At 31.0% G+C, this 14,712-nt stretch overlaps 2 protein-coding genes across 2 annotated transcripts; both read left to right on the top strand.

Moving 5' to 3' along the window:
* The first annotated feature begins 34 nt into the window (after positions 1-34).
* Positions 35-11,838, top strand: LOC119674613. The gene is made up of 2 exons (XM_038085760.1): positions 35-54; positions 10,946-11,838. The coding sequence occupies exon 2, from the start codon at positions 11,305-11,307 to the stop codon at positions 11,836-11,838; it is 534 nt and encodes a 177-aa protein (XP_037941688.1). The 5' UTR covers positions 35-54; positions 10,946-11,304.
* On the top strand, positions 1,216-3,228 carry LOC119678723 (protein suppressor of variegation 3-7-like). Its single transcript, XM_038090723.1, has 5 exons — positions 1,216-1,787; positions 1,848-2,135; positions 2,190-2,345; positions 2,405-2,653; positions 2,773-3,228. Exons 1-5 carry the CDS (start codon positions 1,483-1,485, stop codon positions 3,065-3,067), a joined length of 1,293 nt encoding a protein of 430 aa, XP_037946651.1. The 5' UTR covers positions 1,216-1,482; the 3' UTR covers positions 3,068-3,228.
* Positions 11,839-14,712: the final 2,874 nt, after the last annotated feature.

Below are 14,712 nucleotides of genomic sequence, written 5' to 3'. Positions count from 1 at the left end.
AAAAAAAAAAAAAAAAAAAAAAAAAAAAAAATAAGTGAAGAACATAAACATGAGGTAAGTTAAAAATTAAATTGCATATTTATAAGTTTGTGAAACTATATTTGGAGGTTGCTTGATCCCCGATTTAATTGGATTTAAAATTGCAAACTTTTCACATGACAATCACAAACACAAACACAATCTCAATCAAACAATAACTTGTGATAGCTAATTGATTATTTATATAGTTTATTAGTATACCTCCGATAATTAATTGTGTTCACGCAGAATTAAAAAAAAACAAATTTACTTTGAGAAAATATTGACACAGTCAGCGTTTCAAAAGTTATACTTAAGACAAAATATATATTTTTCATAATGAGTTGATACTAATTTTTGTTTGATAATATCTGTCAATTTGCAGAGCATAGGAGTAAGAAGATTTAAAGTTACCTCTGTAACAATGTTGGTCTTTCTTCTTTCAAGCAATTGAAGGCTTGCTTGTCTATTGTCTATATCATAATTTCTTTTAACAAATTCAATAAATGCACAATCGGATCCTTGTCTGATGATTGGATGAACGGTTTGCAGTTCTCAAAACGTGTTCTGCGGTACCCACTCTTTCACGACCATTGTAGTATATTTGGGGTGTTAATGGTAATAAATTTAGATCAAAATGTTAAGTTCGTTCAGTATTTTCGTTCTGGTTTACTTCAAAAATTTTAAATAAACTTTCGTTTCCATAATTCTAACAACATAACAGGATGCCGCCAATGAAACTTATATATAAATTATTAATTTAATTTGTTTAATATGTTATTTTGTTAATGAATTGTTAATATAATACTGCGAATATATTGTTGCCTAATAAAATATAGTTATTATTAATAAAACATCTCATATACGTTCATTTAAGTGGTACATGTAAAAACAACTTTATAGAAGGGCCGCACACCCTTCCAGATAGGGCACGCGTCGCCACTGCGCTGAAGTATGTGTGTCCGATTCGCCACATGTATATCTACATTATGTTTTCGCGTTTATATAAAACAACAAGAGCTTTAAACAAAAATGAACAATTATTATATATATTTAGCATGATTAAAACAATCAATAATTAGAAACAATTCTTTGGTATTCCATACATATTTTACACTATTTTTAAGCTCAATATATCCGTTCAATAATTAAAAATTCGATCATTTATGACCGATTTGAATCTGATAAAGGTTTTTCTTATAGAGTTCCCTACTAATTAAATTTAATGTTTAATTATCCCACTTTCAAATGACTTTGATAAGTGTTGACCAGATATTTAGAATATCTGGCAATATCTAGCAATATCTAGCAACATCTGGCAATATCTATCAATATCTGTCAATATCTGGTAACCATAGTAAGACATTTGAGTGAAATTTTTTGCGAGCTCAGCGTCATTGCGGAAGTGGACATGTTTTATAAATATTCTTAATTGGATATAATTGGAATATTAGCAAATTTAAAATGGATAACACAATAAAAATAAATCCAACAAGCATAATTCAAATTGGAGACTTCAAAAATCCAAAATTCTCCGGTTGTGTTTACAAGAAATATTGGGGTAGAAAGGAGTATTTGAATTGTGAAAATTGGACTTCTGCTTGCAGAAAATATAAATGGATTGCAAGAGATGAAGAAAAAGGTTACTATTGTGTATGTTGTGATGTAAAAATTTGTCTAAAAAGGCTTAAACGCCACAGCAAATCAATTTTACATAAGGAATTTTCATCATATCAATTGGAGTTTATGGAATATAAAGAACTAAATAAGTAAATTAATTATTTGTTAAAACAATCATATATTTTAACTATATGGGATTTTTTTTATAGCTCAAATATGCACTTAAAGAGAGAAATTGAATCTAATGATGAAGCCTCTAATAAAATGAGAAATGAGTTGTTTAATTTTAATGAGTTTCTAGATTTCATTTGGTATCAGTGGTTAAAAAGTTATTACTGGCTCGAACGGGTTGAAGGAACAATTGGTATGTGCAAGTTTTGCTTAATTAAAATAAATTGCAAGTATATTCACTTGCGAGAACGCCACCAAAGATCCCAAGCACACAAAGACGCAGTTAAATTGAATGGATCGGGAGAGGAGAATGGCGTCTTTACTATGTAATAATTTAACTTTTTTAACAAATCCACTTTTGAATACTAACTAAATTTTAGGAATAATTGGTTGTTAACTCTAACTAATTTTAAAGAACAGAGCTATTGTGTGCTCTGTGATATTTACATAAAATCAATTTATTTTAAACATCACACTAGAGGATGTAATCATACGAAATTTCTAACATTAATACACAAGGATCAATCGATAGTAAAGTACGTGTTTCAATAGTATAAGTCATTCCTTTTAAAATAATATTTTTCTACAATTTTAGTGAAACTGCAGAAAAAATAAAGAATGAGACTTTGTTCATAATTAATAGTAAAACTTATTCGTGTATTAGTGACGAGTTACGAAAGAAGTATGATTGGGTTTCTTATGACGGTCAAAATGCATTGATGGCATTTTGCAAAGTTTGTAATAAGAATATTACTCTCCCTTGGTCTGAAACTAAGTTGAAGTTACATGAAAAAATTGCTCATGGAGAATACAGAACGAACATATATAAAAATTACGTGGAAAGGTAAGATGTTAGCATGTTTTTCTAGCATACTTTGTATTTTACATGATATTACTTTAGAGTAAGGCAAATTGCATTAATTGCATTAATTGAATTAATTGAATAAACTCTTTTGTATTTAGTTCTCAAAGAATTGAGGAATGCGAAGAGAATGTGTACCAAACAAAACGTATGCATCGTACAAAAGAAAATATGAACACTAAACGTGCAAAATACGCTGAAGACACGCAATCAAACAATGATGAAGACGAATCAGAATCGGATACACTCGTATCAACTAGAAATACATATGACTTATTTTTTAGAAGTGTAAGCGAAACTGTCAAAAGGATACCCAGATTTTTGGCAGTGGAAGCTAAACTGACCGTCTCGAAAATCATCTATGATCTCGAGATGCGTGCAATGAGGCGGTTATAGTCATTTTTATTTATATAATATAAGTCAACACCTTGACTATTTATCCACAATTTGTGTTAATATATAAATCAGATGTTCCGTTTTGAAATTGAATTCAATAACTATTAAATTAATTAATTACTTAATAAAGTAAGAATGTTTAAAACTTTTCCATATCTTTAACGTGAACTTGTAATTTTAATTGTTTTGTTTATGAAAAGCTTGAAATGGAATTTAGTGTAATATGACATCTCATTTGATTGGTGCTTCAGTTAATACGTTATTTGGATTTTACTCAAGTTCTACTTGGGGTAACCCATGGAACAGATCTGATCTGAACTACTGATAATACTTTGTGTGAGTTGAACTAAATTGAACTGAAAATATGTTTTCAAAGAATTTTTTTCCACTGTATTTATGTCCGTAACATAGTCAATTAGTCGAAGGATTTTTGAGTATTTGATTTTTATATTTTGATACATTAAGTGTAAAGGATGCGTGCAAAATATTTACAATTCACAAAATAATGAAATAACATTTCTCAGTTAATAATATGAAATATCAAATTTGCTTTTTAAAGCTAGCCATAGTACTAATAACCGTTATGTGCGAAAAATTAATAAAACTCCAATAATAAAGATGTCTTGAAAAACTTTAACATTGTAGAAAGCTTTTTTATATGGAGTTTTATGTTGATTTTTCGTAAGATATGGTTGTTAGTACTAGGCTCAACCTACACAAATATCTTGTCATAAAATAAATGTTTGTGCATGTTTTCTATATGTTGTGTCTGCCTGTTGGTACATTGACGCTTTCAGAAGTCGCTCATGCCACTATGGCTAGCCCGGTATGCTCGCCGATTTTGGGATGGGGTTCTTGGTAACTGAGAAAATTCTAAAGATAACAATCAAAAAAAGAATTTTAGTGCCATTAAAAATTTTTACACACATGCACAGGAATAATTAGATCAAACAGAGAATATGACACCTTTACCATTCTTTATCCATAAATTACTTTCATTTCGCCCCAGTATTCCTACATGTCCTTCAGTCTTGTCTAATTCATTATATGAATAATTTGTTTAACGCATTTCAACTCTACCTCTACGCACATTCATAATAAACCCCTGTAACCCTATTAGAGCCTACAATTGTTTTTAGCCGGACATTTTGGCGATTTAACGAACAGCCAACTCAACGAACCAAAATTTGTTTCAATTCCTCATAAATTAACACTATAAGTCTTTCTTTTTTTACCAGTTTTATTTCTAATTTAGAATAACATATTATGAATAAAATTGTTAATTAAACGATATTAAAAAATTATGATATAACAATTACAAACACACAGTATATAATGTAAAAGCACACCGCCACCACCATGTTTATCTGTAGCAATTGTATTTGTTTTTATTTACTTAAATAGTTGGTTATCTTCACACGTGGATTTGACCATCTTGACAATCACTGTATTATATTAGAAAAAAAACATGGATTTAACATGGAGCAGTGAGTTCTGGCTGAGTAATGTTTTATACTTTTAACATTCTAATTTAATGTTTCTTACGGGAGTTGGGTGCATTCACATTCCACATATGTGCAATTAGGGCAGCTGCAATCTGAAATTTAAGTGAAACATGCGAATAATGGCAATTTCTATGAAAACTCGCCTAAAATTATGTAAAAACTTTAGAAAAACGTCTGAACTATAGTACTTCCTTCAGTGTTCTTGAGTATTTATATTGCAGGTCTTAAGTGGAAGACAGTTTCATATTAGCATGCTTTATGTTATTTATTTAATTGTCCTTTATTTATTATTAATAAAGTTCGTTTATTATACACTGGTCGATCCACGGTTGCGTTTTCATGTGCGTATAAATAAACTAATGCTTCACCTTAAACTTATGCATAACTATATCTCTAAGATGTTGTCCTGAACCCCTTTCGAACCAGCTCTGAACCGATTTTATGTATGTGTTTTAGACATACAAAGTGAATTTCAGTTACAACAAAGGTTTCCATTTAACGTAAGGCTAACTATATTTGTAGTTTTGTTTTTTCATCTATGAATTTTTTTTTTTTTTTTTTTTTAAATTTTATTTTGATTTTTATTGAATCTTCTAAAAATCAACTTAGAACTAACAATAAATTTTCGCTGCTAATTGCTGTATTAAAATATTTGAAAAAAGAAAAGTAGATAATTAATTGTCCTTAGCCAAAGCTTCGTCCAATTTCGTTACCATGTCGGGCGTTATTCTTGAATAGCCGGGTTTATGTAGTTTTTTTTGAGTCGCTGTGTACCAGCGCTTTGGGTAAGGTTGCTTGCAAGTGGATTTTGATGGTTCCTGAGTTTGATTTTGTACTTTTGTGTGTTGCTGGTAATTACATCTGTGACTGTGTCAATTCGAAGATCTCTATGAATATTTGCGTTTTTTATATACCAGGGGGCACCGACTATTTGTTGAAGGATTTTTGATTGAGTTCTTTGAAGTTTTTCAATGTTTGATGGAGAAGCAGAGCTCCAGAGTTCAATTCCGTAGGTCCATATGGGTTTCATCATTGTGTTGTAAAGTTGCACTTTATAGGTGAGATTAAGTTTAGAATTTTTATTTATCAGCCAGTTTAGTTCTTGTTGTTTGAGTTTAATTTGGGTTACTTTGGTTTCTATATGCTTTTTCCACGTAAGCCTTCGGTCGAGGTGCATTCCTAAGTATTTGGTGTCATTGCATTGTGGTATTACTTTTCCATTAATACGAAGGGCAGGGCAGGTATCTCGTCGTAGAGTGAAGGTTATGTGTACACTTTTCGATTCGTTAACTTTTATTCTCCACAGATCGAGCCATTTTTGCAGTTTGTTGAGGTGGTCTTGAACTGATTTTGTGGCTGTGAATGGGTCGTCACTATGGCTGAGAATGGCAGTGTCATCCGCAAATGTTGATGTTGTCGTACAGTCACTGGTTGGCATGTCTGCTGTGAAAATCAGGTACAGCAAGGGGCCCAGAACACTACCTTGGGGTACACCTGCCATAATGGGGAAGGCATTGGAGACAAAAGAATTTTGTTTTATAACAAATCTTCTATTTGAGAGGTAGTTTTTGATAACTGAGGATATATTGTATGGTAAATGTTTCTCAAGTTTCCAGAACAATCCTTCGTGCCAAACTTTGTCAAAGGCTTGGGTTATGTCTAGAAAGACGCCTGAACAATACTGCCTCTTCTCAAACGTTTCCTTAATTACTCGTACTATGCGGTGTACTTGTTCTATTGTGTTGTGTTTTTCTCTAAATTCAAATTGGTGGTTAGGTATTATTCTTTTCTTATTTATATATGGCATTAGTTGTTTTATAAAAAGTTTTTCAAATAATTTTGAGAGAATTGGAAGCAGACTTATGGGTCTATATGAGGTGACTTGAGCGGGGTCCTTTCCGGGCTTGGGTATCATCATGATTTTGGATAGCTTCCAGTCGTTTGGAAAATATGCAGTCCTTAAAATAGCGTTATAAATTTGGCGATTTGTATGATCTCTTTCAGCATTTTCGCTGTAATTAGGTGGTAGCCTGGGGCTTTTTTGGTATTTAAATTTTTGATTTCGCTTTTTAGTGGTTTTTTACTGAAGCAAATTGTCATATTGTCGTTTCGTGTGGAGTAAGGCAGAGAGTCAAGTTTTGTTAAAGTAGAGTTTGGGGTAAATACATATTTAAGGTGATTTGCAAAAGCAGCACCCTTTTCCTCATCGCTTTTAGCCCAGTTTCCATCTGTAAGTCGGAGGGGTGCTCTGTATATAACGGGCTTTTTCTTGAGTTTAGTGGCTTTCCAAAGGGAGTAGTTTGTTGTTTGCGTTGGAGACAACTGTGAAATAAAATTTTCGTATTCTATGCGATTTTTTTCTTTGAGTAATCTCTGAAGTGCTTTCGTCAGATTCTTGAGTTGTTTTTTAATACGGGGGGATCGTTGTTGTTGCCATTGGCGTCGTACTTGTCGTTTCTCCTGTATAAGGGTTGCAATTTCGTTCGATGTATGGTAGTTTATAGGTTTGTGGGGTATTGGGAGTGGGGTTGATATTCGAGCGGCTTGTTGAAGTAAAGCTGTGAAGTCCTGGACTGCCTTGTCAATTTCAATATTTGATTTTAGGGAAATGTCGGTGTTAATATGTGAGCTAACATATTTTTTAAATTTTAGCCAATTTGTGTGCTGGTTTGTGAGCTTTTCATCAGATTTTGGATTGACTATTGTTGTGTTTCTAATCAGAATAAAAGTCGGCGTGTGATCAGAGGAGAGTTCTAAGGATGCCTCGGTAGCAATTTGATCTCTTTTTAAATTCTTTGTTACCGCAAAATCAATGACGTCTGGAGTTTTTTTCCGATCTGAAGGCCAGTATGTTGGTGTGCCAGTGGAGGATATGTTAAGGTCGAGTTTTGATATCACGTTCATCAGGGATTTTCCTTTTGGTGATATAAGTCTTGAGCCCCAGAATGTGTGTTTGGCATTGAAGTCGCCGGCCGCTATGAACTTGGGTCCAAGCTGTGTAAAATATTCTTCGAATTGAAGTTCCGTTATTTTATACCTTGGTGGACAATAGATTGAGGTTATATTCAGACCTTTTATGTATTCTTCTAGACATATGCTTGTCGCCTGCATATATTCTGCTTCAAGGGTTTGAGTTGGGAAGTGTTTAATGTGGTTTTTTATGAGGACAGCAAATCCGCCTCTTGCTCGTCCACTGGGGTGTTTCGAATCGTAGAGTATGTAGCCAGGTATCTTAAAGTAGCTTTTCTCGTTAAAATGGGTTTCTGAGATCAGCATGACGTCAATTTGATGTGATTGTAAAAACAATACAAGTTCGTTTTTATGTTGGCTTAAGCCGTTAGCATTCCAGAAGCAAATTTTGATTGCATTCATGGTTTGGATAGGATTGAAAGTAAGATATTTTGATTTTGAATCATTCCCTGCATCATATTTTGCATGGTGTTCATAAATTGTGTCATGTTTTCCATAAACAGTTGGATCATGTTTTCAATATTTGAAGACGGTTTAGTAGAGTTTTCATTTTGGACGTTGCTTGGGCCAGTGAATCCTCTAACAGCGTTTGCATATGATATTTGTGTACACGTATTGTTGGAGTCAGATGGAGCATTTGGCTGAGATCGCATTTGAGTAGGGTGTGGTGGGATTACTGACTGAGAGCGGGGACGCAATGCTGGAAACATTCTTTGTTTTTCGGTAGTGTATACTACACATCCTTTATAATTAGCGGTGTGGTTGCCTCCACAATTTCCGCATTTTTTTGTTGTTGGATCCTTCTTATTTGATGTGCAATCCTTAGTGCGGTGAAAGTCGCCACATGCAACACAAACACTACGAAGTGTGCAATAGGACTTCGAATGTCCATATTCCTGACAATTAGTACACTGCACCGGGTTTTTACGTTTGTGCGGTTCTTCTACTGATATTTTTCTGTGTAGTAGGAATTGTAGGGAATAAATTGGATGAGCCTCGTTCGATTTGAGTTTCTTTCCTTCAGGTTCAAGCTCTATTTTATAAAGTGGTGTCGAAACTTTATCGCGGTTTTTAATGTTGTATATAGATTTTGATTTAAATCCTTTTTCTTCAAGTGCTTCTTTAATTTCTGCTGTATTCAAATTTGGTTCTATTCCTCTTATAACTACTGTTAATCCTTTGGCACTTTTTAATTGATAGGTGTAAAAATTTTTTCTATTTTTTTCGAAGTTGTTTACAACTGCTCTGTAATGTTTTTCTTCGTTGATCGAGATTTTTGTTTCATCGACATTTCCTTTACGAAGAGGCACAACATGGAATGAATCTTTGCCAATACTTTGTGTTAGGGAGTATTGGAGCGTTTGAATTTTTTTCACGCAGAAATATGGGTGGCGGTTTCTGGGTAGGGGCGGGTCTGGTATTTTTATCGTCTTCGGCTAGAACGGCAAAACGATTCGCTGTCGAAATATTTTCTATTTTTCGAGTTTTTGTCGAGATTGCATTGTTAGCATTTTCTTGTTTCGGGCTACGTTTTCTTTTTATGATTTGAATATATTTATCCATGCCACGGAATTTGGGTGAATCAGGATTTTTTGCTATGTTACTATTCTTTTGCAATATATTTGGCAATATGTTAACATGTTGCGCTGATGCTGTGTTATTTTTCGAAGATGTTGCTGGACTTTGCGGTTGGTAGCTTGATTGTTTGCAAGAATTTTCACTTACCGAGTATGAGCGTTGCCTTTGGGTTTGGTTGTTTAGCATTGTTGTTTGGTTCGTAGTTGGCTTCTCAGAACTACCATCTGCTGTTGGGTAGCATATGGGTGAGTGGTTTGTGCCTCCGCTATGCGAAGGCGGTGATCTATTAATGAATGTCGGACGTGGTGTTGCTGTCAGTTTGTTGAAAATCATCTTAAAGCAAAATTGATGCATCTCCGAATAGTGCATCATTTTCAGTTAAGTCTTTGAGTGTTCTATCTAATGGCGTTTGTATCTGTTGAATTTGGACTTAATCTAAATTTACTCTAGATTTGCCCAATTTTGTTGCCATATTGAACATTTTTAGGATAATCTGCAATTTTCGTGTTGTGTTCACTAATATATACACCAATTGAACTAAAATGTTTGCACCAACTTCTTTTTCTAAGCAGTTGTACACAACATTCACGACAATACGATTGCGACCATTTAATTATCGTTTTGCTGTCTTTCCGAAGCGTTTTGGAAAGTCTGAGTTAATCGACCTTTTGCATTCAATAAAATTTTTCAAATCTAACAATGGCCCTTTCTACAAACATTAACTTGCTGTTCTTCGTTTCCCCTCAAATAAATTGGCAAGAACTTTCTATTTTTATTTGACTTTGGAAGTAGGAGTATCTCAATGTCAATGATATAAATGCCATTGCATTTCGAAAGTACTGTTGAAATCGTGATTGTCATTATTTTGACAGATTTTTGTTGCAGAAAATGATGTCATCTGAAAGCTAGGATCAAATTTTCTTATATATCTTAAAAATAATATGTGAATTTATGGTCATTAACTATTTATGTTAATCTTCTGTAGTTGTTGGTGTTGTACAACCTTGCCATTGAAGGCAAGAGAAAGTCTCTTACGTTTATTTTATTAGGATGTATTCTTAGGGTGTTTCTCAATTCTTCCATGTTTCACTTACATTTCTTATTGGAGCTGTTCTAAGAGCAAATATATAATATGACACATACTTCAGTCTTCTTCCACAAAAAACTTTAAGTTTTTAGTTGTAAATATGAATTGGGTTGGATATTAACTCTGTGTACGTAAGGTTTTTTGCATAGCAGAGTGCCATGACCAACATACTTCATTTCGTTGGTAGTTCAAAAGAAGTTGTTTTTGATTTTGTGTTATAATTTTTCATAGAAAGTTGTTCTTTTCTGTTAGTTCCATTCGATCCACCAATTAATAATATTTCTCTCCATATTGGGCAGATTACTTTCGCACAGTAAGAAGGAGTTTGTCAAGCCAAAACACTTTTAACACTTTTCCGATCCATTTAACAAAGCTCCTTTAAACTGATTTATCTTCCACTCAATTCCACTCATTTCTTCACGAACTTGATTTTAAGTCAGCATTTTTTGATATATCTATTCTACTGTCACTCAGTCACTCAGAAATAAGGCTTATGCCAATATCGTATTCACTCACAAATGAGAGTTATACAGTGTTAAGTAAGTTTATCAAATTAATTATTAAGTGAAATTAAAATAGTTTGTTTATGTACATATATTCCGGTTTACTTCAATTCTTTTCATGTTTTATTTTAATAAATGTTAAAAAGACTAAAAGACGTCAATTTCCTTTACATATTTTAGTTTTATTTATATTATGTATTGAATTTCATTAATATTGTTATTTTCATTATTTCAGTCAATATTTGTAAAATTCGGTCGAAATCGAAACGTACGTCAACTCGTATAAGGAGAATTATTTAGCTGATCTTGTTGAATTATTAGTTCCTCATGCACAAACAAATAATGATATCGATTATATAGAACGATTTGATAATGAAGATGGCACAAAAAAAAAAAAAGATGCCAAGAAAACTGAAAATAATTGACGGGCCTTCATTTTTAAATGAAGATCATTCAAACACAAAAACTAATGCAGATCTTCAAGCTTTATAATCTGAAGGCGAAGAAATACCACCGGCTAAGTTTGCAAACGTTCAAATCGATACAAGCTTTGCAAAGCGAACACAATTACAATTAAATACATTTAAGCCAATTATGTGTGAGAAATCTTTACAATTTGATACGAATAGATCGGAAGAAGACACATATTTCGATATATATAAACCATATATAAAAACAGTAAATAAACGACAGCGTATCGTGTTAATTCAAAATATTTTTAAAGCTATAGTTACGACTTTAGATGACTGTAGAGACTTCAATGACTCTGTAATTGAAAGTCCACAAAGTAAAAAATTTAAAAAGAAAACAGTTGAAAATAAATCTTATTCAGTACCAATAGGACCAGGAGCCAGACTCGCACCAAGAGTATCATATACAGTTTCGGAAAGAGTAGATGGTGCTACGACTGCTATGGCAATTATTCAAAAATCGACTCTACCAATTTTTACGGTACATGCAAATAATGCTAGAGCAATTAATAATTTTAGTCATAGCCTCTTAAGACAAAATGCACCACAACCACCATCTGACAACAACAATTCTGACGACGAATTTACTGGTATTATAAGAACGGATGAGTTGGGGCTATGGATAAAGGACGAACCACTTGACGATTATGATTTGTAATTCAGTTTTGAAAATATGGTTGTTTTGTTTTTTTTGATTTAATATTAAATTTATAAAATAATCGAATACTTAGTAATTATTAAAAATTTTTTTCTAATTTATTTATATATATAGAACTATAATTTATTTTTCAAAATTTTTATTTTAATTTACTTAACTAAATAATAATGTAAAAATTAGTGTATTAAATATGTTAAAATAAATTTGTTTAAAAAGTTTAAATAGAGAATTTGGCAAATGTAATACCTATTCGCCTGTTGAACAAAAACATCTATTTTTGTATATATTTTAAGGTTTTGCCGGCCCATTGAATGATTTATTATTCAATTTATTTGAATTTGTTATAATTTATTAGGTATTTTTTATTTATGTATTGACTTATGTTAGTATGGATTAGTGTTGGTTATGACTTTTGGTCTTGGATAGCGGTGGATTCCGTGGTTCCGAGATACCAATGTTGTATTCAATTTCTTTTACTTTTATTTTTATATTATGTTATTATTATCATTTGTATATTTATAATATTTGTATACATATATATATTTATATTCATAACTATTTTTAAGTTTTTTAAGGATATATTTTTTAAGATATTTTTAATACAATCGTATTTTTAAGACATATGAGGACTGTTTCTTTAGTAACATTTCAATTTTCTACCACTCAGATGAATCTGGGGCTGGATAAATCCCAGACGAAACGCATCAGTGAAAACTGCTTAGAGGACTGTGACATGTGTTCTGATTACAGAACCTTATCTGCTAATAAAATGATATAACTTTTCTACAACTTTTTATATATATTCAAATTTTATCTTATAAATATTTATTCAATCTTTATTATTTTATTTCATTAACATACAAGTTTTATTTTATTAATATAAAAGTTTTTATTATTTTACAATCTTTATTTTATAATTGCACAATATACTTATAATTATACAGTGCTTTTTTGTAATTGTTATTTTAAATTTATTTGTACGATCTTTACATTTATGCAATTTATTTTGATACAATCAACATTTTTCTATAATCCTTTTTTTCTACAATCTTTTTATATATCTTTAATTTCTTTTGATATATCTTCCTTTGTTTCTCTACAATCTTTATTTATACAATCCTTTAAAGCTGCTAATTAGATATCCGTGATCATAAGTCACTGTGGCCGGTGGTCGTTATTTAGCGACACACTGTGAGCTTGGCCATGCAACCGTTTCTCCATGGTTGTAGCAACAAGACGGCAAACAAAATTCCGGCTGTTCGATACAGCCAGGGGCTTGTACATCAAATTAACAAATGAATCATAATTTAAAAGGCAGTGTATATTAATTGTGCAAAGGTAGCGTAATCATCAGTCCTTTAATTGAAGACTGAAATGAATGGTTGGACGAAATATAAGCTGTTTCATTCAAATTTTCTATAAACTTTTATTTTTTATGTGAAAAGGTAAAATATATTCAAAAGACTAGACGACCTTATAAATCTTAATTATTTGATCACTTTTGATTTATTTTGATTATTTTTGTTATAAATTTATTAATTAATTTCATTGTGGTGATATTAAAACTTAAATATCTTTCAATAATTTTTATCATTTATTAATAATAAGATGATCCATTATTAGTGATTAAAAAATTAAGTTACTTTAGAGATAACAGCGTAATTTTTTTGAAGAGTTCTTATCAACAAAAAAGTTTGCGACCTGGATGTTGGATCAGGATTCATAAATAAATGCAGAAGCTTAAATATAAACCCGTATTGACTTTTTATTCTTACATGATCTGAGTTCAAACCGGTGTAAGCCAGGGTGGTTTTTATCTTTCATTCAATAAAATACTTTAGTACGAAAGGAATTAATATTTACTTAAATGAAACTTATTTTATGAATAAATTTACTTACTTATTTTGACAGATTAGTGCAATAAATTTAGAATTTATTTATATAATTTTAAAAATCATAAATAGTTGTTTTCTTTTAAATGAAATTATTATATCTTTATTAAGAAGTTTATTATTATTTATTAGTGTTTTAGGGGGTATTGCTTTTTTGACTTTGTTAAAACGTAAAGATTTAGGATATATTCAGATTCGTAAGGGTCCAAATAAAGTTGGATTTATTGGAATAGTTCAGCCTTTTAGTGATTATTTAGTAACGAACAAACTTATCCATTAATATCAAATTATATATCTTACTATTATTCTCCTATTTTTTCATTGTTTTTATCTATATTACTTTGAATGTGTATACCTATGTTGAGAAGATTATATAGATAGATTAATTATAGAAGATTATATAGATTTAATTGAAGTTTATTCTTTTTTTGAAAATTACAATGATAGGGATATATACTGTAATAATTCCAGGGTGTTCTAGAAATTCTAATTATTCATTATTAGGAGGTTTACGAGCTGTTGGTCAAATATTTTCTTATGAAGTAAGGTTAGCTTTAATTTTGTTATCTTTCATTTTTTTAATCGAAGGATATAATATAATTAAATTCAAAAAATTTCAATATATAGAATTTATTTGATTAAGAATTTGCTTAGCAGAAACTAATCGTACACCATTAAATTTTGCAGAAGGGAAATCGGAATTAGTGTCTGGGTTTAATGTAGAATAAAGAAGACAAGGATTTGCATTAATTTTTTTAGCTGAATATACAAGTATTTTAATTATAAGTATATTATTTTGTGTAATTTTTATAGGGTGTGGATTATTTAAAATTAAGTTTTTTTTAATTAGTTTCCATTTCTTTTTTATTTAAATAAGTTTAGGGAACTTAACTTGTTTTCGGTATGATAAATTAATATATTTACCATGAAAATGTTATTTACTATATATGATATTATATATCATATATCCCCATACGTATTT

Source organism: Teleopsis dalmanni, chromosome 2 (assembly GCF_002237135.1).
Source record: "Teleopsis dalmanni isolate 2A chromosome 2, ASM223713v2, whole genome shotgun sequence".
Classification (NCBI taxonomy): Eukaryota; Metazoa; Arthropoda; class Insecta; order Diptera; family Diopsidae; genus Teleopsis; species Teleopsis dalmanni.
The sequence above is the reverse complement of the archived record's forward strand: the minus strand, read 5'-3'. Positions and strand labels throughout refer to the sequence as shown.

Bases quoted from the DNA above. Each gene is read 5' to 3' on its own strand.
- LOC119678723 (XM_038090723.1), top strand. From the start codon at position 1,483: ATGGATAACACAATAAAAATAAATCCAACAAGCATAATTCAAATTGGA. The intron at 2,136-2,189 runs GTAATAATTTAA...ACTAAATTTTAG, and splicing joins GAGAATGGCGTCTTTACTAT to GAATAATTGGTTGTTAACTC. The intron at 2,654-2,772 runs GTAAGATGTTAG...TTTTGTATTTAG, and splicing joins TATAAAAATTACGTGGAAAG to TTCTCAAAGAATTGAGGAAT.
- LOC119674613 (XM_038085760.1), top strand. From the start codon at position 11,305: ATGTGTGAGAAATCTTTACAATTTGATACGAATAGATCGGAAGAAGAC.